Source organism: Periophthalmus magnuspinnatus, chromosome 9, assembly GCF_009829125.3.
Source record: "Periophthalmus magnuspinnatus isolate fPerMag1 chromosome 9, fPerMag1.2.pri, whole genome shotgun sequence".
Taxonomy (NCBI): Eukaryota; Metazoa; Chordata; class Actinopteri; order Gobiiformes; family Gobiidae; genus Periophthalmus; species Periophthalmus magnuspinnatus.
In genome coordinates, this window is record NC_047134.1 from 11134602 (window position 1) to 11160010 (window position 25409).

The 25409-nt window shown below is 39.6% G+C and overlaps 1 protein-coding gene across 2 annotated transcripts; it reads left to right on the forward strand.

Moving 5' to 3' along the window:
• The first annotated feature begins 1529 nt into the window (after positions 1–1529).
• Positions 1530–23574, forward strand: smarca2 (SWI/SNF related, matrix associated, actin dependent regulator of chromatin, subfamily a, member 2). Of its 2 annotated transcripts, XM_033973262.2 has the most exons (34): positions 1530–1637; positions 2404–2637; positions 2737–2866; positions 3007–3390; positions 3464–3565; positions 3809–4058; positions 4512–4638; positions 4748–4921; positions 5009–5182; positions 5270–5440; positions 5624–5674; positions 5845–5975; positions 6056–6113; positions 6329–6420; positions 6505–6652; positions 8554–8717; positions 9523–9589; positions 9661–9771; positions 9908–10150; positions 10253–10366; positions 10793–10897; positions 11030–11116; positions 11300–11346; positions 11430–11596; positions 11691–11854; positions 12180–12407; positions 12646–12723; positions 12947–13165; positions 14446–14666; positions 18547–18652; positions 18730–18831; positions 18972–19098; positions 19349–19482; positions 22546–23574. In XM_033973262.2, the coding sequence occupies exons 2-34, from the start codon at positions 2434–2436 to the stop codon at positions 22579–22581; spliced, it is 4716 nt and encodes a 1571-aa protein (XP_033829153.1). In that variant the 5' UTR covers positions 1530–1637; positions 2404–2433; the 3' UTR covers positions 22582–23574. The 2 variants fall into 2 exon arrangements, with proteins under 2 accessions (XP_033829153.1, XP_033829155.1); XM_033973264.2 differs by lacking the exons at positions 5624–5674; positions 5845–5975; positions 6056–6113 and having other exon boundaries at positions 6371–6420.
• The last annotated feature ends 1835 nt before the right edge of the window (positions 23575–25409 follow it).

The window sequence follows — 25409 nt, forward strand, 5'->3', positions numbered from 1 at the left end:
CTAAATATAGAGTACCTCAGTGCGTGTGGCTCGATGCCAAAGGAGTAAAACCATAAATAAAGTTTGCTATTTATTGCTCCATTTTGTCATTGTTTAGGCCTAAATAATATGACTTTACTGATGAGCTACATTTTTTCAGCCATATAACCGGAATGGTTTTGAAATCAAGAAGCAAACTTTCTAAGTTATGAATTTTATGATTACCAACAATTTTTTTTGTTTAGGCTACAAAGACAAGACATAAGACATATTGGTATAGACACGTTAAAAGCTCTGATCTCAAACTCATATATATAAGCCTCATGACAATTTGCATCTATTCCTTTGAAAGATAATTATTTTAAAATACTGACCATGTGATGCACTGCAGCCAGTACTGAGGCTTCAAGGTCAATGGAAGCCACAACCACTGCTCTTTTCACAGCCAAATGACTGTGGCCATGGTCTTTCCTGGCTCACTGAATATAAGGCTGCAGTGGTCTCAACCACTAAGCTAATTGTGTTTATTTGTATAAAATTTACATCCAGGAACCCTGTGTGAATCTCTTTGGAGCTACAAAGGCATGAACTGAGGACAGAAGGCCTATTTTGGCTTAATCAATTTAAATAACTGAATGTCTTTGAAATCTTACCCATAGTTGTCAGCAGACCTATGTGTGTGATAGGTAAGACTAGAGCCACTTGTAAAAGGATTCTGGGAAAATTTAAAGCAAACTGACAGCACTGAATAAACTAACACATGCCTAGTAAAAGCAGTTTATTTTTCATAAAGAAAACCAACCAAGTTTCCAGTGTCATAATAAGAATGCAAATAAGCTGCACATATTAGACTACATGGTTTGCATGTTGCCTACTGCTCTTTTGAGGAGACGAGATATTGTATTACTATAATCTATCAGAAATAGTCACCCTGAAGTAGGCTGTGGAAACTGAGCTTGAGTTTTATCGCCCTGAAGGTGAAGTTTATAGATGGACACATTAGATCCTGCAGACCGGGGCCTACAGGCTGAAATCTATTCTGATGCTGCCCCCTTGTGTTGACGTGTGTGTATGACACCCACAAAAGTAACATCACAACTGTCTGTACTTTCTTCGATAGCATAAATGACCACTGTCCAACACTGTTTCAAGAGGACTTATAAATGCCAATATTAGACCTATATATTCTTTTTGGGAACGAATGCAAAATGGAGGCTCCAGTGATCTGCTAGCAACGAAGCCTGTGGGCACTTAAACGTTACTTAGCAGATAACTTGATCCATTACAGTTGCAGTATAGAAATGCCAAAAGTGAATTTATCATTAGGGCCCAATGTTTTTTTATTTTGCCATAATGCAAAATGCAAAAATATAGTACTTAGAGAATGGGGATATGTCCAAAGTTATGAGAAAAGGATACATAACGTTATACACACCCAAGACTGAAGAAAAGTACAGAATGATTGACAGCTGATACGGCCTATGGTCTTGGAGATAAGGCGGGACTTCCGGTGACTTTGACAAATCAGAGGAGCCAGACAAAAAATAATTTAACATGTCAGCAAACAACACGGAGGGGGAGTGAACTTGTGGGCAGCAGTCATATTTTGGGGAAACATTTTTATATTGACAGCTAGTTGGGTTCACGGCTGCTTAAAGGTAAATCAATAGCCATACGCTTTATATTTCGCAATTATATAGTAATGATACGTTTTGCTGGTGAGTAGGCAAACTTCCTTATTTAGGCACTGGCAAGAGTTGAAAACAGCCAACGCCATCCATTAGCATGCAGGGTAGCTGTTATGCTAGCTCTGCTGTTAGCTAATGCTAGCGCGAAGTTCCCGAACGGTCGAGAAAATGAGACAGCTGAGCTAACCTTTTACTGCTGCTGTCAGTGGCAACACAGGAGATAAATGTTAGTTCTAATTTGCTAACAAGCCTTTAAATTCATCAGCTTAGTAGGAACCACCTTTACTTGAAGCCAAACTTAGGTTTTGTTCGAAAAATGTGATGGGCCACCAGTTTGGCAGAAGCCAGACCCAATCAGATCCACTTCCTTTCTAAGCTCGTCGCGCACGATGCTAACTACAGCGCGGTCCTGTTTTCTGTGACAGCTTTATAATGTTGTGCTCTGAATCATTCCCGCAGGCACATGTCACTGTACAGCATCATCACGGAAACAACAAGTAGTGGATATTTTATGCAACGCGCTTTAAACTAACAGAAACCTAAGGTTTCAAAAACGGTTATCTGGGTTCAAATCATAATGGCAATGATGCATTACATCTATCAAATAATAACAACAGTTATTGTTATTTATATATGTTACATATATGATTCGATTTTAAATGTTTTGGTGATAATAAGCAATACTATGCAACATGTATTGATGCATGCGTGACTTTCACTTCTTTTGTACTTGTAGCTGGCTGCCATCTGTTTGGCTGTTCAGTAGATGTCCAGCCATCCCGACACAACAGGTGGAATGTCCCATGCTGGCCCCTCCCCAGGGGCCGGGCTATCCCCAGGGCCAGACCCCTCCCCAGGCTCTGTCCACAGCATGATGGGTCCCAGCCCCGGCCCAGGGACGCCTAATGCTCCCCACGGTATTCAGAGTCAGGGAGAGTACTCTCAAGATGGCATGTATGGGATGCACAAGGTAACAAATGTGTAATTAGTTTGGTGCTGTAGTTCCCGATTAAACACATAAGATCGGGTTAATGTGTAAGTTATTCTGAATGTTATTTTGTTTTCACAGTCCATGGAGGGAATGAGTGACAAGCCCATGGCTGATCCAATGCACTTTGGTCACATGAAAAATGTTGGAATGAGATCTTTGCATAGTGGTATGGGACCTCCACAGAGTCCAATGGACCCACATAGCCAAGGTGTGTAGTCTATTAGTCAAAAGATCAAAATATCATCAATCTGAGGTCCAACCGCATGACCATTCAGAACCGTAGTATCATACCGAACTTTATTTTTACTATTGTATTTCTAATATTTTTTATTCTTTTGTATAATTCAGGATACATGTCACCCCATCCATCACCCATGGGAGTGCATGAACATGCTTCCAGTCCTATGTCAGGAGGCGGTGGAGGGCCCACACCTCCTCATATTCCTCCCTCACAATCTGGCCCTCTGATGTCTATGGAACCCCAGGGAACTATGGGGCCAAACATGTCTGGCATGGGTCAGCCAGGCCGTGGACCCTCTGCTTTCAGTCCGGTTCAACTCCAACAGTTGCGAGCTCAGATTCTTGCCTATAAAATCTTGGGCCGAGGGCAACCCTTGCCTGAAAACCTTCAGTTGGCAGTTCAGGGTAAGAGGTGTCTTCCCACAATGCAACAGCAACCACAACAACAGCAGCCACAACAAGCACCTGGGTCTAGTCCTTATAATAGATCAGGTATTAGTAAGTTATTTTTTACAAAACCACATTTCGGTCAAAAATATTTTTGACAAATAGCTTTTTTTGGTAGGAATGGGTGTTCCACCTATGTGTGGTCCACAGTCAAGTCCTTGTACCACACCAGCAATGCAAGGGCACAGCCAGAGTGCAGTCCCAAAGACTTGGCCAGAGGGTAAGTTTGTGATGATCATACTTATTAAATTTTAGTGTTATAAATCTTGGATGTACTTATGACATTAGTGAAGCAAACACTATTACTCTGTTCTTAATGCTACTGATATTATAAGTTTGTTTGTAATGTATGTTTACTGTTGAATTTTTACTCCAAAATATATTTTAATTTTAAAGTAACTACAGTGTTTTTTCTTGTGCTTAGAATCATACTTTTGTTTTATAAAAATATTTGAATGTCCAGGTCAGAGTGGGGATAGTCAGAGCACCCCTCAAAAGCACCTGACTCCAGCTGCTGGTGGGAGGCCGTCTCCTGCCCCCCCTCAGGGCCCTGGTGTACCTGGTCCCATCCCAGGCAGCTCATTGACCCCCCAACCCTCTGCACAGCCAGTGTCTCCTATGCTGCAGATGCAACAGAAACAAAACCGTGTCACCCCAATCCAGAAACCTCAAGGCTTGGATCCAGTGGGAATACTCCAGGAGAGAGAGTACAGGTATCATTTTTTTTCTTTACCATAATCAATCTGTTGTGTCAGTGGGGCACTTTGTGCAATAAGCTGTGGCAAGTTAGTAACCCGGAAAACAAAAACAATTAGAACAGCACATACAATGAAGATTGGAGTGATCCTTCTTTGTATATTTTTTCTTCCTTCTAGAAACGTGCAAACAGCTTGTGACACATTCACATGAGTTTAGGTTTGATCTTCCTCTACTGTCCCACACCTACTCGGCACAGTTCATGAAGCACTGTTTATTTACAAGTTGCTTCACAGTGCTAGCTCTTTTAATCAGCGCTATGAAATAACTATAACTGTTTAGATACAGTATATGACAGAACTTGTATTTGTGCATGTGCACGTACATACCGACAGAGCTCTCACATAACATTTGTGTAGATCTTTTGCACTGACAAGGTGTAATAACATTTTGCCAAACTTTTCTCCAAGACTGCAGGCAAGGATTGCTCATCGTATACAGGAACTAGAAAGTCTACCAGGCTCTTTGCCTCCTGACTTAAGAACTAAAGCAACTGTGGAGCTCAAAGCACTGCGTCTGCTCAACTTTCAGCGGCAGGTACAACTCAAAGCAAATACACTTCTTCATAATTTAAAATGAAATAAAAAATCATGAATAAAAAAAAAACAACACTGTTTCCCATATTTGGCATACATGTACATTTCAGCTGAGACAAGATGTTGTGGCATGCATGAGGCGAGACACGACCCTGGAGACGGCTCTCAACTCAAAGGCCTATCGACGCAGTAAGAGGCAGACACTGAGGGAGGCACGTATGACCGAGAAACTGGAGAAGCAGCAGAAACTGGAGCAAGAGAAGAAACGCAGGCAAAAACACCAGGTAAAAACACTGATGAACATGTTTCTATTAGTAGTATTAAATGTATCATTAAAACATAATACATTAAACTGAATCATTATGTTGCAGGAGTATCTGAATAGCATCCTTCAACATGCAAAAGACTTTAAAGAATATCACAGGTCAGTCTCTGGCAAAATCCAGAAATTGACCCGAGCAATTGCCACATGGCACACCAACACAGAGCGAGAACAGAAGAAGGAGACGGAGAGGATTGAGAAGGAGAGAATGAGGAGACTTATGGTCAGTAAGAAAAAAACAGATCAAAGCCCAGACTAGTCCCTGTTAAAAATAATATAATAATGATGTTCTTTAACTGTGGCTTCTCAGGCAGAAGATGAAGAAGGCTACAGAAAATTAATTGACCAAAAGAAAGACAAACGTCTGGCCTACCTCCTCCAGCAGACTGATGAATATGTTGCTAATCTCACCACTCTGGTGTATGAACATAAAGCAGCTCAAGCTGCCAAGGAGAAGAAGAAGAAAAAGAAGAAAAAGAAGGTACCAAGAATATAGAAAACCATATTAGAAAATAAAGCACATTTGAAACTTGAAACGGCTCGACACAAAAACCTTAACCTTATACTATGCATTCCAACTTTTAAAACTACTTTTTGGCACCTGCGTGTTGGTATTACTTCAACAGATTTTATGTGCATGATGACCTGATTTTATCTTTTGTAGAAGGTGGATGGAGAAACTGAAGGCACCAGTGCCATTGGACCAGATGGAGAGGTAAAATAATGATTTACATTTCAAATTCATTGTTCTCCAATTTTGTAGTTGACGGTAACAGATAGTTGAATAGTGTTGTAAATTAGGGTTTGTATTTTAATACTTGATTGGCTAAATGTTTATATAATTCTATATTATAAATGTGTATATCTTTCTTTCTCATGGTGCAGCCCATGGATGAGAGCAGCCAGATGAGTGAGCTTCCAGTCAAAGTTATTCAAACAGAGACAGGGAAGGTTTTGCAGGGAACAGATGCCCCAAAGTCTAGCCAGCTTGAGGCCTGGCTTGAAATGAATCCTGGGTAAGTTTTTGTGAACTTTCTAACAACACCAATTTCCCATTATTCTGCATTTGACACTGTTTTTTTTTTTTTTTTTAAAGTTACGAAGTTGCACCACGTTCAGACAGTGAAGAGAGTGGCTCTGAATTTGAAGAAGAGGTGTGTGGAATTTCCTAATCTTGCAACAATGCAGGTTTTAGAGCAATTTCTGTAATTTTAGGATCATATTAATGAAAAAAAAGTGAATACCTCTATATTACAAATATAATTGATCAACCACTAGAGGGCTGCAGCTGCATGTGTCATGGGCATTTGTGTCTAGTTTATTGCTGTTGGGGATAAAATAGTAACACATTTATTTGCTGCTTTACCAGGAGGATGATGAGGCATCCAAAGGAGAAGGAGAGGAAAAGAAGAAAGTTGATGGAGATGATGCGTCTGTGAAAAATGCCAAGAACATTATTGAGTACAGCATCACTTTTCTCTTTGTTAAATATAGTCTAACTACACAGTAGTCTAAAAGTAAGCACTTTGTGTTGTTCATATTCAGGACAGCCAAGCAGGATGTGGATGATGAGTACAGTGTTGACACTGGAACTACCTGCTCCCAATCCTACTACGGTGTGGCCCACGCGGTGACTGAGAAAGTGGACAAGCAGTCTTCACTGCTTATCAATGGTACACTCAAACAGTACCAGGTAATTAGCTTTATTTTAAGTCTGCTTAATTCTATTCTACTGGGTTGGTTCAACAGAGCTGTAGACTGTTAAATTATCTGAGTATAAATATATAATTGACCACATAAAAGAAGAGTCACAAGGTACTTATTCTGAGGTAGACTTGGCCTGCTTAATCCTAATGGAAAGTCTCTTGGTGCTCATTGTAATGGTTGCCTCAGGGTCTGTAGTGGGTCTGTAATGGCTCTGACATTCTCACTCATCGCAAACCCTAGCCACAGATCCTGTTGTAATAAATCATTTCACATTCACTTGTATCATATTTTCAGTCCTGTGGCCCTGTAGTGTTTTGAATACTGTCTGCACATTTTGGCATCTGTATTCTGTTTAATGAGCAAGTTAAACGGTAGGAAGAGTATAAATATGTAACCTGAAACGATAAATGTCTTTTAGTGGGTATTAGGTCTAAAATGAATTGACATATTTTTAAAATTGAAAATTAGCTGCCCAATGCAAAGTTGTAATTATATCAGAAAAGAGCCAGAAAATCCAGTACCTTTTGCAATCTGATGACTAAAAAATAAAAACGTCCAAGTAATTGTAAGTGAAAGTCCATAATTGTTACGGTATAAGTACCTTAAGTTAAAGGGCCTCTACCCAAATGTATTTGCGCAAAAATTGTCTTGCTCCAGTACAGATATTTTGTATAAGCAGTTGTTAGCATTACCATGATGGCAAAACTTCACTTTGGCCTCTGAAAGTTGTGAAAAGCGCTTTTAAGATAATTGAAGTGAATAATTTGGATGCTTGGAATACACTACTGCAAATCATTTAAATGAACTACTTCTGTTTTTCACATTTTAAGACCATAAAATTCAGGTACAGCAACTTTAAGGAGGCAGAAGTACATTCAGTAAAACATTTGCATTGTAATCCTGCCAAACACATTTTTGTATTTGGCCCATTCCTCGACACATGTCCTTCCAATCAGTTTATAATTCCAAAGGTTACCATATTAAGGGTTAGTTCAACTCAGGACTAACTGTAGACATACTCAAATGTGATTTAGAATTGCAATAGAAAACTACACTGATACAAAATATGCCTTTATTAGTTGTGGAAAGTTGTTGAGACACATAATACATTCAGAATGAAATGTGAAATAATAATTATGTGCAGAGCTCCAACACCTCTCATTTTAACAATCACTCAGTTTTCCGATACTTCGATGGAGGTAAAAAAAAAAACAAAACACAACTCCAAAAAACAAGGTTAATTTCTACTTACAAATGGCTGAGACAGAAACTTTCAATTTGGTGGTGCTAGAAGCCTTTTCTTTCTTCCAATCAGCCGACAGTGGAGCTCTTCTGATAGGTGGTGTGTTTAAATGAGGGAGTTGGAGAGATTTCAGCTCAACAGTAATTGGATCAATTGTTGCACAACATGTTACATATCAACTATTACTCAGCTTTTCTGACACTGAACACTGTTTTTATCTTGAAGTATTATAGTGACTATTATTATCCAAAATGTGTTTTTTATGTTTGCTGCTGTTGATAATTGGTTTGCATTCCCAATTTTCTGCTGGTAGTGGGTTTGTGCCCTTTTCAGAGTACTGTCCCTGCAATTACTTTTCCCAAACCGTAAATGAGTCTGCTTTTTGACAGGCTATAAAATGTCACAGTGACTATTAAAATCACTTGCAGGAGCACTAAGAAAATACTCCTTAAAGGTGTAGCTTGAAAATACAAAAACATGCAAACATTTTCTCCAGTAATTGAAAATATGACCATGAAGGCCATATGACAGTAACAACAAACAGAAACTGCTGAAGCAATGTCCTACTGTAGAACTGTACATATTATACATTATAACGCAGCTATTTCTCTTTATTTGGACGTTTTTATTTCCTATGTTTTCAGATCCAGGGCTTAGAGTGGCTGGTGTCCCTGTACAATAACAATCTGAACGGTATCTTGGCTGATGAAATGGGCCTGGGCAAAACCATCCAAACCATTGGCCTTATCACCTACCTGATGGAGTACAAAAGGCTCAACGGGCCATATCTGATCATCGTCCCCCTTTCGTGAGTACTCATCACCCAGCATTCATCACAAATGTTATCGCCTGCTCTTATGACTCCCTAAAATACATTATCACCTATGTCCTACTCCCTCGATGGGCTGAAACATGGTCCTTTAAAGAGGGATAGGTTGGCTGTAGATAGCACAGTAGTCAAGTTTTTGTGAATAAGGCATTGAAGTATCTCTCTGCTTCTGCCACAGAGGTGGAGATACACTGATGATACAGTCTCAACTCCAAGTAACACAAAACAAAGAATTGTAGTTTAGAAATTACACTCTGAATAATGGGAAATGAAAGATTGAAATATGCATAAGTAGTAGCCTTCAATCCTCTTTTAATAATACATTTTTAATTATGACAAGACACTTGATTATATTATCTCTACACATGTAATTTTTTGTCACAAAGCTATACTTTAATGACTGCAATATTATTTCACCCTGATTTTTTCTATTGTGTCACTGTACCTTCAATTACGGAGGAGGTTATCTGTAATTAATTTCCTTATAGTGTAGTTCTACTTTAAGTGCAAAGTAACTACGAGGAAACTTGTATTCACAATTTGAAGAAGTTGCCAGTCACATAATGGTAGAAGCAGTGACTTTTACCCTTTGAAAGGCTTAAACACCTCAGGGATTATTTCTTTCTTGTTTTCTTCAGAACTTGGTGGCTGTCTTTAAGTGCAGTGCTTCAAGTGGCTTTATTTGTTCTGTCTAAAAGCAGTTGACTAAAGAGGGCCAGTGGATTGTTCAGAATTAACCTCAATTGTTTTTTCATACACATTTAATCTTTTGTCTTCCTTTCAGCACTCTGTCAAACTGGGTTTATGAACTTGACAAGTGGGCTCCATCAATTGTTAAAATCGCGTACAAGGTAAAACTGCCCACCGTTCTTGCTAAAATAATGCTGATTGCTTTGTCTGACTTTTTATTGTTTAATGAAAGGGCACACCTGGTTTACGCCGCGGACTGGTGCCACAGCTCCGTAGTGGGAAATTCAATGTTCTGCTGACCACTTATGAATATATAATTAAGGACAAGCATATTCTTGCCAAGGTGAGTAAAGAACATTGTATTTGCAAAACCCATATTTCTCACATACAGAAGTGACAGGTTTCATCTATAATGCAAGGATAGTCTGCAGTCATCATGTGTTGTCATATTTAGCATTTATTTTCTGATTTGTGAACAGATCCGTTGGAAGTACATGATAGTGGATGAAGGCCACCGCATGAAGAACCATCACTGTAAACTGACCCAGGTACTTAACACTCACTATGTGGCACCACGGCGCATCCTCCTGACGGGCACGCCCCTCCAGAACAAATTACCTGAACTCTGGGCACTGCTCAACTTCCTGCTGCCCACCATCTTCAAGAGCTGCAGCACTTTTGAGCAGTGGTTTAATGCTCCGTTTGCAATGACAGGAGAGCGGGTACGTACCACTTAGACTAGCTAAACTCTTCATCATGCAGTTATTTTTTTATACATGTAATAGTAATAGAACATTTAATATTATGTAAATTTACATCTTTAGGTTGATTTGAATGAAGAGGAGACTATCCTGATCATTCGCCGTCTGCACAAAGTGCTGCGCCCGTTCCTGCTTCGCAGGCTCAAGAAGGAAGTGGAGTCTCAACTACCAGAAAAGGTTTGATCTCAGATAAACTGCCATTGTAGTTCTATAGTCAGCATAGTCAGTTTGTGGTTGCTTTTAGCCCCAGTTGTTATTAACTGTGGGAAGAAAGTGTACTCCCTAGGTAACAGAAGTGATTGAATAGTGCTGACACATATGCAGCTGTAAGTGTTAATGAACAATGAAGGTGCCTCTTGTGTGAAGCACGCAAGTAACAATAAACAAAGCACACATCTGGCAAGATTCAAGTATTTTCCACAATTAATTAACAAAGGAGCCACGGAGGAGCCCTGCTGTTCTCTCTATTTCTGTAGCACAGTAGTATTCTCCTACTGGGCATCGGAAATGTAAGAGCAGTATATACAGTATTCATGGGGGAATGGTTTTGTTTTCTTGTAGTGACTATTCTTTTTCAAATGTCCCTTCTCCTCGCCTTTGTAGGTGGAATATGTCATTAAATGTGACATGTCTGCGATCCAGAAGGTTTTGTACCGCCACATGCAAAAAGGCATCCTGCTCACTGATGGCTCAGAGAAAGACAAGAAGGTGAATACAATTAGAACTCACTCCCTCTGCTCTTTAGGTTCTGTTGTGTTGAAAAAACTTTTGTAGGGACATTTGAGAACCTGAGAAGTTTGTTTTTAATATATATATATATATATATTTGAAATGTTATAGGGAAAAGGTGGAGCTAAGACGTTAATGAACACCATCATGCAACTGAAAAAGATCTGCAATCATCCGTACATGTTCCAGCACATCGAGGTGAGCATCAGTGCTATTTTACATATATTACTCTGCTTTATATAGATCACTGTTCACAAGTGAGACTTCCACCTTTTAACTCCCTGCTGTAATATGTCTGCTTCTGAATCTTTACACCTTTTGAATATGATTATTAAATAGGCCTATATGTTTTTACAATATGTATATCTTTATATATTTCAGGAATCGTTTGCTGAGCACTTGGGTTATCCAAATGGAATCATTAGTGGGTAAGAATATATATTCTATATATTTAATTATTATTACTTAAGGACAGTTTATTTAAAGTAATTCATTATTTTACTATATACAGCCCTGATCTTTATCGAGCTTCTGGGAAGTTTGAGCTTCTGGACCGGATCTTGCCAAAGTTACACGCCACCGGCCACAGAGTTCTGCTGTTTTGCCAGATGACCTCACTGATGACCATAATGGAGGACTATTTCAGCTACAGAAACTTCCAGTACTTGCGACTGGATGGTGAGTGAAGAGTTCTTCCACAGTTGTAGAAGTCTGGATAATGACAGAAGCTTAGGTCATTACTGGTTTTGTCTAAGTGTCTCTTGTGTCGTAGGGACCACAAAATCTGAGGACAGAGGCATGCTTCTGAAGAAGTTTAATGAGGAGGGATCGCAGTATTTCATCTTCCTGCTGAGTACTCGGGCTGGAGGTCTGGGTCTGAACCTGCAGGCTGCTGACACTGTCGTCATCTTTGACAGCGACTGGAACCCACACCAGGTCTCTCCTCTACTATTGCCATGTGTCGAGTCTTTTTACAGAGCCTCTTAAGATGGTAGTTTTAAAACATGTTTTGTTTTGTTTTTTTAGATATTTGTTTTGTTGGTGTTTTCAGGAATAGAGATCAATCAAATATAATATATATAAATATATGGGGGAAGGAAAGTATTATATTGAGACAATAACTAACACCTGATTAATTATTAGAACAACTCAGTAATCAGGAAATAAGAAACTCCTGTAGAAAATACAGTTGTATTTGTCTTCTGTTTATTTGCCCATAGTCTACATGGCATCTTACATTTCTTTTATTTTCTGCCTGCAGGACCTTCAGGCGCAGGACAGAGCACATCGTATTGGTCAGCAGAATGAAGTGCGTGTGCTCCGACTGTGCTCCGTCAACAGTGTGGAGGAGAAAATCCTCGCAGCTGCAAAATACAAGCTCAATGTAGATCAGAAGGTGATCCAGGCCGGCATGTTTGACCAGAAGTCATCCAGTCACGAGCGACGCGTCTTCCTGCAGGCCATCCTGGAGCATGAGGAGCAAAACGAGGTACACACTGGGCTGTCTCTCACCATTTCATTTTCTTCAAGATGAAAAGCCCCATACAGAATGATGATCAGCGACTTTTCAAAATGTTTCAGTCCTACAGTCAAAAAGTGCTGCATATTACATTTCACATTTTAGAGATCTTGTGAGTTGAGATGTGTCCTGCAAGTGTTTTTGTATAGTTCTTTTAATTTCCATCTTAACTTACTTCTTACTTCTTTTTGTTACGCTTAAACTTTAGGAAGAAGACGAAGTGCCCGATGATGAAACTCTTAACCAGATGATTGCCCGCAATGAGGATGAGTTTGAGCTGTTTATGGTGAGTGTCGTCTCGTCCTCTGAAACTTCTGAGAGCAAAATTCATGTACACTCCTCTGGCATTACATTCACAAGCTGAGTATAATGCACCTGCTAGTTATGAGTGGGATATACTGTATTAAGCACTAAATCAGACTACTTTTTCTCATTTGCTGTGGTAAAAGGAAGTGAAAAGGGCCAGACCTGTGTTGTCCTTGCCCCTAACACTGTATGTGTGTTTGCAGCGCATGGACATGGATCGACGCAGAGAAGATTCTAGAAACCCAAAGCGTAAGCCACGTCTGATGGAGGAGGATGAGCTGCCATCTTGGATAATCAAAGACGATGCCGAGGTGGAGCGTTTGACTTATGAAGAGGAGGAGGAGAAGATGTTTGGTCGAGGCTCGCGCTGTCGCAGAGATGTGGACTACAGCGACACTCTGACGGAGAAGCAGTGGCTTCGGGTAAAGAGCCAGAGTCGTGTCCGCTATAGTTTCCTCACTTCGATTTGGTCTTGCAAATATTCAGTTTTGTGAACCTGATCCTGAACGAGTTCATACAAGTTGCTTTCATTGTTTTAATGTGTCCTGTGGTCACAGCAGTCAGACCAATTTGGCTCAGTGTTTGTTGGTTTGCTTCCTGCACAAAACTGTTCAAGTAGGAACTTTTTCTACTTGTTATAAAAACAATCCCCAGCCACTTTTGAGACATTGTTTTAAAACTTCAACATAGTCATTCAAAAACACCTTTTGTGTTGCTGTATTGACTGTGTTCACAAAAAAGCCACAAGAAAGCACATAAAAAGAGCTAGTGACAACACGCATATAATAACATTCTTCTAGTCTTTTTTCTCTATTGGCAAAAATTGCACCTTTCCATATGCATGATATCGACTGGTCAGAGTGGTCCATGTTCAGCTCGTGTTGATGGAGGGCCTTTTCCCTACTGCAAATCCAATGTGACACAGGCCCTGCAGAAATGCTTCAGCGACACCTGCACTTAATTGACTGTGGCTCAGGTGTTTCTGGGGAACAAAAATAGAACAAAAAAGTTTGAGAATGAAGTGTCAGTGTTAGACATGTCAAGTGGGATCCAAGGTAGCTCCAATTAAAGCTGCAAAATGAACAGCGACCACTCTTTTCAGAGGCAGCTGTGTGGCCAGAGCTGATCCAGATGAATCCCTTGTACAGTCAATCATAACATTTATATTTAATGTGTGTGTGTTTCACTATTTTAGTATCACGTATCAAGTTATTTTCAGACTACAGTCTTTTATTACCTGGAAAAACAGAGACTAATTGCATGTAAACTGTGATATTAAGAGGTTAATGGTGAACTGTGTAACTTTTCTGGTGGAGGGTCTGATACCTGCTTGTTTCCTTTGAGATGCTACTGCTTTGCCTAGAATGCTCCACAGTATTGCATTAATTTACACAGGGATAGCCCAAGGAGAGTACCAGATTCTCACTAAACGTGTCTGTCTCCATAGAGTCAAGTAGGTGATGTCAACCAGCCAAGTTACAGGTCAGATCTATGTAGCGGTGAGAACCACCCACAATAAGAATGGATGCTGTTATTTATAAGATATTTTCAGCAATAAAGATACATGTAATTGAATAAATGCAAGATAGACATGTTTACTGTGATACTATGGAACATTGTAGGTATCCGTAGAGACAAGCAGGTAGCTGTAAAGTACATCTTTAAGTATCCTGCATAATATAGAGTTTACAATGTGTTTTAGGCCATTGAGGATGGAAACCTGGAGGAGATGGAGGAGGAGATCAGGCTGAAGAAGCGCAAACGTAAGAGGCGCCAGGATAAGGACTCGAGCCGAGAGGACGGAGGCACCAAGGCCAAGAAAAGACGTGGGCGTCCACCAGCTGAGAAATTCTCCCCCAACCCCCCGAAACTCACCAAGCAAATGAACACCATCATCGACACAGTCATCAACTACAGAGATGGGTAAGGCCACTGTCAGTCCTCATTTCCAGGGATCCTGTACGCAATTTCACATTCCACAAGTCAATACTGCACTATTATTCACCACATTATCTAACCTCATGAGGACTCAAGCTTTTGAGCTGTAGTGAGACTCCAATGATGTGCCCACTGCCCACAGCTCAGGGCTATTTAACTGTTTGCATTTAAGAAAAGAGAACTGGCACACATAGTTATTTCAAAGCAGCAGCCTTGGTATATAACCTGTATACTTCTTTGTAGGAGTTTTACCTCACTTGTGTTTACTTGAAAGCACAAAGATTGTTTTGCAGACACTATAGATTCACTGTTGACTCATGAGGGTGGTAAGTGTGCTCATTTGGTCGTCTGCCTTCTGTATTAGGAGTGAGTGGCTGGTGGATACTTATAGAGTTGTCCTTACTCGTTGTTTGCAAACTTCCAACACTACTAAAGGTCCACCACTGGATAAAGCTGTCACTGCTCAACTCCTGACTTTCTAAACAGGACACACTCATTAGCAAAACAATTACTGCATTGTTTGCTATGCAGTTGAAAGACTCATCAGTTTGAAAAATGAGCTTGCATATTGTATACACATTTCAATTTCATGTGGTTGCAATATATCTTGCAGCTTACTACTAAAAATGAGCTAGCTGGTCTCCACTTTCTGGTCCAGCACATTTCACACATTTTCAAAAGCACACATAACGTAAGCATGGAAGAACATGTGCTCTTACATTCCTTCTAGTATGCTCTGGCTGACAGCGATACCAGAGCTTTTCCAGGAAACTGCTACCTGCTGTTCCAAAAGTCACATTCTTTCCTCTCTCGGTGAACAGTCCTCGTCTCGTCTCCGCTAAAGCTGACTTAGACAACTTTTGTACATTCCATCCAGAACTATTTTAAAGTTGAATAAGAATTTCCGCAATGAGAACATCTTGTGAATTTTACGTTTGTGCAAATCTAAAATGTAGAGTCTCAGAAATGTCACAAACATATTAGCATTACTATAGAACCTTTAAAAAACAAATACATTCTAAATTTCAGAATTCTGGCAACTGGAGGCAAAAGTGAAGTTGAACATAATGTGATTTCAATGGAAAAACCATATAATAATAATAATAATAATACATTTTATTTATTGTTATTATTTTATTTTATTTTAACGCACTTTACATTTGAACAACAAATCTCAAAGTGCTACAGTGCAAAAAAAGACATTAAAAACTGAAGACAATTAACATTAAAAACAGAAAACAATTAGTGTAAAAGCAATAAAACAATAGCCGGTGTTTATCTGTAGGCCAAGGTAAAAAGGTAAGTTTTTAGTCCTCTTTTAAAAGCATCCACCATCTGTGGAGCCCTGAGATGGTCTGGGACCATCCACAGACGGGGAGCAGCCACTGAGAAGTCTCTGTCGCACATGGTCTTGAGCCGTGTCCTGGGCATGACCAGACAATGCTGTTGGCCTGACTGAGTCTTAGTGGAGGTGTGTGATGTGAGCAGTTCAGTGAGGTAAGTGGGGGCCACACCGTCGAGACAGTGATGTGTGTGCAAGAGGACTTTGTATTGAATGCGGAAGTGAATGGGGAGCCAGTGCAGAGAGTGAAGAATGGGGGTGATGTGCTCGTGTTTACGCACCCTCATCAGGACCCTGGCGGCGCTGTTTTGGACATACTGGAGCTTTTGAATGCTTCTGCCAGAGATCCCGATGAGGAGTGCGTTACAGTAGTCAAGCCTGGAGGAGACAAAGGCATGGACGAGCTTCTCTGCAGCAGGGAGGGAGAGAGAAGAGCAAAGTTTGGAGATATTACGGAGGTGAAAGGAGGCAGTTTTGCAGATGGAGGTGACATGATTGTCAAAGGAGAGGTGGGGGTCAAATTTGTTACAGAGGGAGAGAGGGGAATGGTGTGTCTGAAAAATGAAACAGAGGTGATTGGAGAGGAGCGGAGTTGATGAGAGGTACCAGTTTGGATGGCTTCTGTTTTGGAGCCATTTAGCTGCAGGAAGTTTTGACTCATCCACGCCTCTATCTCCTCCAGGCAGGAGCTGAGATGGGAGATTGCGGCAGAGGGGGTACAGGAAGGAGAGATGGTGAGGTAGAGTTGTGTGTCGTCAGCATAGCAGTGGAAATTTATTCCATGCTTGCTGACAACACGAATGAGGGGAAGCATGTAAATGGTGAAGAGGGTTGGGCCGAGAACGGAGCCCTGGGGGACCCCACAGATAACCTGGGGTCTAGATCTTGCTTCCCCCAGAGCTACGCACTCAGTTCTGTCGGCGAGGTAGGAGTGAAACCAGTGAAGGGCAGTGCCAGAGAGACCTGTGTAATGCTGGAGGCGGTGTAGGAGGATGTGATGGTCTACGGTGTCAAACGCAGCAGAGAGGTCGAGAAGAATGAGGAGGGGTGTGGAACCAGAGTCAGAAGCCCTCATCAGGTCATTGGTGACTCTGATGAGGGCTGTTTCTGTACTGTGGGAGGGGCAGAAACCAGATTGAAATTTTTCATACAGGTTATGGGATTTGAGGTGGTGGTGGTCTCAAAAAATATCAAGAGGGGGATTGCCAAATGAAAACCACTCATTCATTATTCATTCATTATTTGTTTAGGAGATTATGCTTGACAGTGTTGCATTTTGTCATTTTATATATATTACATACTTACATACTTGATACTTTTTTTTTTTTTTTTGCAATCATTTAAATAATGGTCTACTTTATTTTGACTCCACAATTTTAAACATTCTCTTGACATGGCATTTTAAAGGGTTCATAAGTTGGCCTCATTTCTAAAGCTAACATTAAAAGTGAAAGTACATTTTCCCATCTTTAAGTTTAAGCGGTAGTAAAACTCAGGGGAAATTAGTTGTAGTTTTTTTGTGTTATCGGTGGTGCAGAAAGCTCTTGACTCAAGGCCGGCTGGGTTTCTCACAGCCGTGTTAATGTGGGGCCCGTGAGAGAGAGCCCTGAAACAAGCTTCCACTGCTCCACTCAGGTTTTTATGAAAGGTTAAAACATTCATACAGTAAAAAAAAAAAAAAAAGAGACAGTCTGTAATCTCTGACTCCTGGGGTAACAAAGCTCTCTGTTGGAACTATGTGTAATCAGTGAATATAAAAATAAACGAGCCATATCTTTTACATTAATATTTAACTTTGCTGTGTAAAAGTCAGAAAAGTCACTGGATCTTTGTTGTTGGTTTACTTGTACTAGAAACATGCCTAAATCTAAATATATAGTAGTATATAATAATAGTGTAATGTATGTAAAATAGTGTATAAGTATATAATAGCGTCTTAAACCATTTTATCCCGAAGAGCTACTTTTACAAAACAAAAGTTACTCCTGTTCGCAGTAGCAAGAAATTGAGTTGATATAACTGTGACCACTCTGAGACCTACAACCCACGATTTTTAGATGTGACTCAAGATTTTCTCCATGATCAGAAATCTTTTGTCGCAGTCGGACAAATTTTGCTGTTGTTACTTTTTTACTTTTACTACGCAAAATAAATTATATATATGTAACGGAGACTAAATCAAGCCCAGCCAAAGTCTAATGTTTTCCTAATAAGGAAAATCATGAATACGATCTCTATCTTTTTTGTTAATTGTTTTTTTCAAAACCAGTACATCTCTGAAAAATGGGGAACTTTGTGTTGTTGTGATATATATTTATATTCTTGCTATGCTAAAGTTTACATTTACAATGGTAATTATTCAGCACAATATGTGTAATTCCTAAATCCTTTGGGGAGTTACTTGGAAGGTGGAGCTAGAACTTTATTTCCACCTGTTATTTCTTATAATGAATTATTCTGCAGTTTGTTTTAGACCACAAAAACATTTGGTTATGTTTACTCTCTCCTTTCTTCTTCAAACAGATCAGGAAGACAGCTCAGTGAGGTCTTTGTCCAGTTGCCGTCCAGGAAGGAGCTCCCAGAATATTATGAGCTCATCCGAAAACCTGTGGATTTTAAGAAGATCAAGGTAGCCTTTGTTATGACAACAAAGACGAAAGAAACTTCTCACTGACAGAAACTGACTGCTGTCTGTTTTTATTGTAGGAGCGTGTGCGAAACCATAAATACAGAAGTGTGGGAGATCTGGAGAAGGACGTCATGCTTCTTTGTCACAACGCTCAGACCTTCAACCTCGAAGGCTCTCAGGTTCAGCTTTCTCTGCTTTAAATGCAGTCAACATTGACAAAGCAGTTTCTTTCCTGCACTGTATTGAAGACTTAACTTATTCAAAGAACATTTTTGGGAAACCTTATTGTCCTGTGTTTATGTGTTGCATTGTGATTTAGATTTACGAGGACTCCATTGTGCTGCAGTCAGTGTTCAAAAGTGCCAGACAAAAGATCGCTAAAGAAGAGGAGAGTGATGATGACAGCGAAGATGACGATGATGAAGATGATGAGTCGGAGTCTGATGGTGAGACCTAATATGACATGTGGTCTGAAAACACACAGCTGCCTGCACTTTGAGTGGGAGGTTTAGCTATTATGGGCAAAGAAATACAAACAAATTTAGGATCTTTCCTTCAACAAATAAAAATATAAATGTCTGCAGTCCTTGCATAGATACATAGTTTGTCATGTATACTTGCTTGATTCTGAATTATTTGATTAATTTGTGCACAACAGACACATCGTGTCATGACTTCTTGTTCTCTTCCATACAGCCAAGTCGATGCGCGTTAAGATCAAGCTGAGCAAAGAGTCACGTGGCCACGATAAAGGCAAGAAGCGCAGCAGCCGTGGGAAGGCCAAGCCAGTGGTCAGCGACGACGACAGTGATGAGGACCAGGATGATAATGTAGGTCACTCCACTGCAGGCCACAGCACACTCTGCCCCTTCTGCAGATCACACTGAAAGACTACAGGGCAGTGAAAGATTTCAATGGCCATCTGAAGCTGAGTTTTTCAGTCATTCAGAGATCAGTTTGATTTCCTAAGCCTAACGCCACGTGTCCACTGCACAGTTTTGGTTGTCTGCGATGAAAGATTACTGATAGCAGGGAAAATCTTATGTCATAGCTCAAAACACCCGGGTTCTAGGTTTCACAGAGAGAGGCAAAGATAAAATTTAAAACCATCATTCAACCAAAGACACACTGGGATTGATACCATGCAGTGTCTTATATTTTGGAATCTTGGTCACAGAGTTGAGCCCTCCTCTCGCTGCGTCTACAATCAATCTCTGTCAAACACGTTTCCCTTTCATTTATCAGCTTTTACAAATCTGAGAACACTGCTAGCATGTAGTGCTAGCCTCAGCTAACCGGTACAACTGCAGTGATTATGGTGGAAGTACGCTGCATTAAGAGTTAAACACTAGTTTACATGACGTCACTACAGCAGCCCACTTAGTTTGTTGATTGCCTGGTTGTTTGAAGAGGAGGTATTACACTTGTATGGGGTAGCAACTGGTAATACATAGCATATTTAGATCACCATGTTACCTTTTATTGTGAAAATGCTGTATTTGCTGAAAACAACTTATCAATATGTTTAATACGGGAGATCACAGGTTATTCAAACATACATGGATGACATATAAAACCTCTTTAGGCATGTTTTTGCTGAGGGAACAATGTGATAACATGATTTTACATAATACCCAGGTAAACCTTCCCGTTTATCATTACTTTATTAGTTCTTTTCTAGTAGTGTAAGTCCATTTTGTTCCTTCCACAAACTCTATCATGTTCTTTAAGTGCATATGGTCCATAGACTCTTCTCTGATTCAGTTGAAAACCTAGTAATTTTCTGGAGTAGACAAATGCTTTATCAATGATGTCCTTGTCACTCTGTGTTCTTGCTCTTCTTCATCACTCTGACAGCATCATTGTAGTCTGGCTAAAATGGAAGTTGCATTGTGTAAAACATGATTGTAATGGCAGAGCCTGTTGTGAATCATCTTGCCCTTGTGGATATGTCTTACCTCAAGTGTTGCTGGAGTCATGAATAAAACACACATTCTTTTGGCACATAGTCTGAAGTCCGAGGCAGGTTCCATGAGGGCACAGTTTCTATCAAACAGTGAACTCCCTGTGCTGCTACAACTACCGTATTTTTGATTTATTCACACAAAGAGATATGGTTTTCTCACACATTTATATTCTTCTCAGGCATAAGTCTCACACATCCTCTATCACTTACTACATCTTTACTAAATCTGTAACCCCAGATGACATTTCAGCAGCAAAATACTTCCAAATAATAAAAGAAGAAATATCTCTTGATTATTACTGTAGATCAATAACAGAAGGCTTTACAAACACTTTTTAAAGGCCTTTGACAAACAATAGTTTAGTAAAAAAAAGGTTGTCTTTGTTGTGTTGAAATATAAGATAAATGGCCTGGCCTCATGTAACTACAAACAAATGCTTTAATATACTACAACTTATTGAAATGTTTTATTATTTTTATTTTTACACACATTTTATTTGTCCTGTTTGCAAGGTCGTTCAATTTTCACCAGATAGTTACCAAACAGGTAGAATCCAGTAATGTCATGTGCAACTTAAGGCCATAAAACATCACCAGACTTGTTCTCAGCATTTCTGTGCTCAAATTGTGTTCACTACACATCATTTTCATTAAAACTAGTGCAAGCTAAGGCGCTTCAACTCCTAAGTACCACACCGGAAACTGAGGTTTTCCAAATGTAGACATTATTTTAAGTTATGAGCCATGAAATACCAAGGCCAGTGTGAAGAAAAGCTTGTTTGAGAGCCCATTAAAGCCATAATGCGTGATATGTCCATTTAAACGGCTTTCTCAGTCCTTTCTCTCAACCACACAGATATAAAGCCTGCTGTACACTGTATAGATCAGCGTTTTCCTCTGAGGGTCGTCTATTGAAACACATTAGAAGCAGAGGGCCACAGACCGATGGTCAATACAGTGAGTTATTCAGATGAGTACGTTTAACACAGAGACACTGGGTCATTGAAAAGGCCTGGAACATTTATCTTAGGCCTGTTTCACAATGTAACGTGATATTGAACTTGTTCAGGTTAAAGTGGTAGAGTTAATTACAATTTGCACTAAATGTACTGGGGCCATTAACATTAGGTCTGAGGGCTGTAGTTTGAACACCTCAGGATTGATACTTTGAAAGAGTTCTTATCGAGGGGGTCCCAGAATGACTTACACAGAGCTGTCATTACTCATGATAGTTGCTTTGACTTTGACTCTCAGGTGTTTTCATTAAATTCAAACATCAAATAAATCCATTCAGACAATTGGAAGCTGCATCAGAGAATGAGGATCAGAGGTGTGCTGAAAATAATAATTGAGTGTCCTCTCAGAACAATTTGGTACCAGGACATTAAAAAGAAAAAGTTAACCTCCAATCCATGAAAACAATTATATATTTTCAAATTTTATTTGGCTATTTCCTCTCTACCACTAACCATCTAAATACAATTAATCTATATACTTGCATGACTTTTGAATCAAATATCAATTCAGGAACCAAAGAATTGTAATTGGAATGAAATTACTGGACACTGAAAGTTTCACCCTCATGATAATTAAGTGTGGTGTCTGTGAGGTTAATGCAAACAGCATATTCAAAAATGGTGTTAGCCAAGTTGGTTTAAATGTAAATGTGATGTAATTAAAAATCATTGAGGTTGGGGACAAGCTGACTTTGGTATGAAGTAACAAATGACATATTAAAAGGTTGGATCACTTGATGTCTCTAGAGCAGAAGATACAAGGCTAAGCAGCTTTTAATCTGACGATGCTCTTATTATCTGCACTGTCTGTGATGATCCTGCCTCAAGACCATGTTTCCCACAGACGTTGAAGGCATCACGGGTCCGTCTGTCTGCTCGGCCTTATCTTCTCTCTTCTTCTTTCATTACAGGATCAGTCTGACGCGAGCAAGAGCGATTATGAGTGACGGTGCCGTCGCCTGGATCCTGTTTATAGCACAGACAATACTCTCCCATGCATATTCAATCTCCCTTTGTCTCTAGTGCAGTGCTTGTCCCACAACTATAAGAGCTATAGCAATAACAATCTGCATTTAACCCTCTTTTTAACAAAGTTTTTGTATAATTATTTTTTAACTTTGTGCTTTAAGACAATTCAAAAACCAGGTTGTAGTATACCTGCTTTTACATGATTTGTTACGGCTTGCATGCACTTTTAAAATGTATTATTCATATCTAAATTCTAAAGAACCTTTTTAAAAAGAAAATATATTTAAAATGAAAGAAAATGGGCAATCATGATAAACACACAGCACTTGTTCAACTCTGCCAAAAGACGATTAAACAAAAGTAAATGACATATTGATTGTGAGAAAATATAAATCTGAATCGTTCGAGCCAACAACGCAACTTGTGAGTTTCGCAAAAGTAGTCGAGATGGCCATGTTTCTTGCTTTTTAAACTGCTTTTATTATTAACATTTAACCTTGCATTGTACACAAGCTACTGGCTATAGCTAGCTCATATACTTCATGTAATCATTTGTCTATAGGGCTTTTGAAGTTCAATCTATTCAATGCCAGGGCCTATGTAATATCAGATGTAATGGGCCTGTGCACCATCAGATATAATGCCACATTTCTCAGAACATATAGAGACGCTATCATCTCCTGCTAAACTGAAGCTTAGATAACGGGTTTCCATCTTCCACTCAACACAATGGTACATTTTAAACTCTGCGTTAGAATGACATGTAATTCTGTGAGCATTTGGAGCCCTCTGTTATGGTTGAGTTATATGTTTGACTGTAGCATGCCTTTGCTGTGTACTCCTCATTTTAGTTGTGTTTCGTGCTAGTCGGCTGTCTTTAAGTGTTAACCGTTGCTTTCTTTGCACAGTGTCTTTGTGGTTGTATTTCATAGCCCAGGGCAAATAAAATCGTAACCGATTTTCAGCACAAATGATGGTTGTATTATTATTTTTTTTCTGCCTTTAACTTGGGATACTAAGAATGAAATATGAGGCTCTTAAAGTACCGTAAATGTTATCAAAGTAATGTGTATTTGACCAATTGTGTATAGAATAAAATCGTGTGAGCTTGCACCGTTTATTTTTCTATTCCAGCATCTTTGAAACAGTAAGTGTGAGTGTAGTGGCTATCAGAACAATTTTCGCTCTGCCAGTATTGTCTTCTGGCTCCATTTTTCATTGTTAGGATTTTAAACTTGGGAGATTTCTGTTCCTTTCTGACCTACCCCACATTTGAACTACAGAAATGATACTTTTTGAATTGGTGTGCTCTTTGGATGATAAGCGCACATGGATAGTAGTGTTACAACTGAAAACGGCAAGATTTATACCAATGAAAAAGAATAAGATGCGTGAGATACAGACGTTTAGTTGAACGACTGACAAAAATTGACAAATTAGAAATGCTTTTGGTCAAACTCTAGATGAACACTGTGTAACATCGTCTATTATAAATGACACTGCGTCTCTATTCTCTTTCCTCTTCTCTCTTCCTCAGCTGTCCATCAAATCTGTCATATTAAACGTCTCAAAGTTCAGAGGAGGCAAGGAAAGAAAAAAAGAGACCGTTTTGTAACAAAGACAGTGACATTATTAAATGAAAATATCAAGAAAAAGTATAAACAATTCCCTTTATTTGTGAATAGTTTATTTAGAAGTCTTATATCACCATATTTCAACATTCTGTTTGGATAAAATGTGTTTCTAAAGTGTCAATGTGCAATAGAAATAATCGTTTGACAGGTTGACTAATCAGATAAATAATCTTTAAATAATAAAGTCGATTACTAAAATAATCATAGTTCCAGCCCGATTAGATGTAAAATTATAACAGTTTATTTATCAAAGCCATCACAAAACACCTGTTCGCTTAAAAATAATGGTATATTCCTCCACTAATGAAAAGATTTACTTTTATATGTGGTCTGCTCAGTTTAACTCTCTTTTCTCAGCTCTTTCTAATTACGTAGCCATGGTGTTGGTGTCCCGGTCTTAGTCATCTCGTATAATACGTGATGACTAAGTGGTCATTAGTCTTTTAGAGCACAACAGAGAGTAGCGATCACTGGAGCCTGTGGGCACGACCAGCCCTCAGTGCCACAAAGAGCAAATCCAAGCTGACATTTACGGCCGGGGCAGTGTGTGGTGTGTGACCCCGGGACACAGCTTAGCATAGTGGCCCCACCTTGTCCTCAGCTCAGGAGGGGGGACACTGCGGCAAGACAGTGAGATGGTGACGGATGATTTTTGAAGGGTGTTTCAAAGGTACACTGCCTGGCCAAAAAAAAAAAAAAAGAGTCACCACCTGGATTTAACTCAGCAAATAGGTACGAGCTTAAAGTACGAGTCAGGTCTAGGTTCAGTAACAGTCTGTGCTCAAACTACCTGAATATACTGAACAACCAGGTTATTCCATCAATCGATTTTTTTTATTCCCTGATGGCGCGGGCATATTCCAAGATGAGAATGCCAGGATTCATCAGGCTCAAATTATGACAGAGTGGTTCAGGAGCATGAGACGTCATTTTCACACATGGATTGTCCACCACAGAGTCCAGACCTTAACCCCATTGAGAATCTTTGGGATGTGCTGGAGAAGCTTTGCGAGCTTTGTCAGACTCGACCAGCATCAATGCAACATCTTGGTGAAAAATTAATGCGACGCTGGATGGAAATAAATCTTGGGACATGGCAAAAGCGAAATTGAATCAAAGCTAAAGGCGGAACAACCAAATATTAGAGAATGATCTTTTTTTTTTGGCCAGGC

Excerpts from the sequence above, each read along its gene's own strand:
- smarca2 (XM_033973262.2), top strand. The coding sequence starts at position 2,434 with ATGTCCAGCCATCCCGACACAACAGGTGGAATGTCCCATGCTGGCCCC. Across the intron at positions 5,183-5,269 it reads AGAGAATGAGGAGACTTATG|GCAGAAGATGAAGAAGGCTA; the intron begins GTCAGTAAGAAA and ends GTGGCTTCTCAG. Across the intron at positions 9,772-9,907 it reads ACAAGCATATTCTTGCCAAG|ATCCGTTGGAAGTACATGAT; the intron begins GTGAGTAAAGAA and ends ATTTGTGAACAG.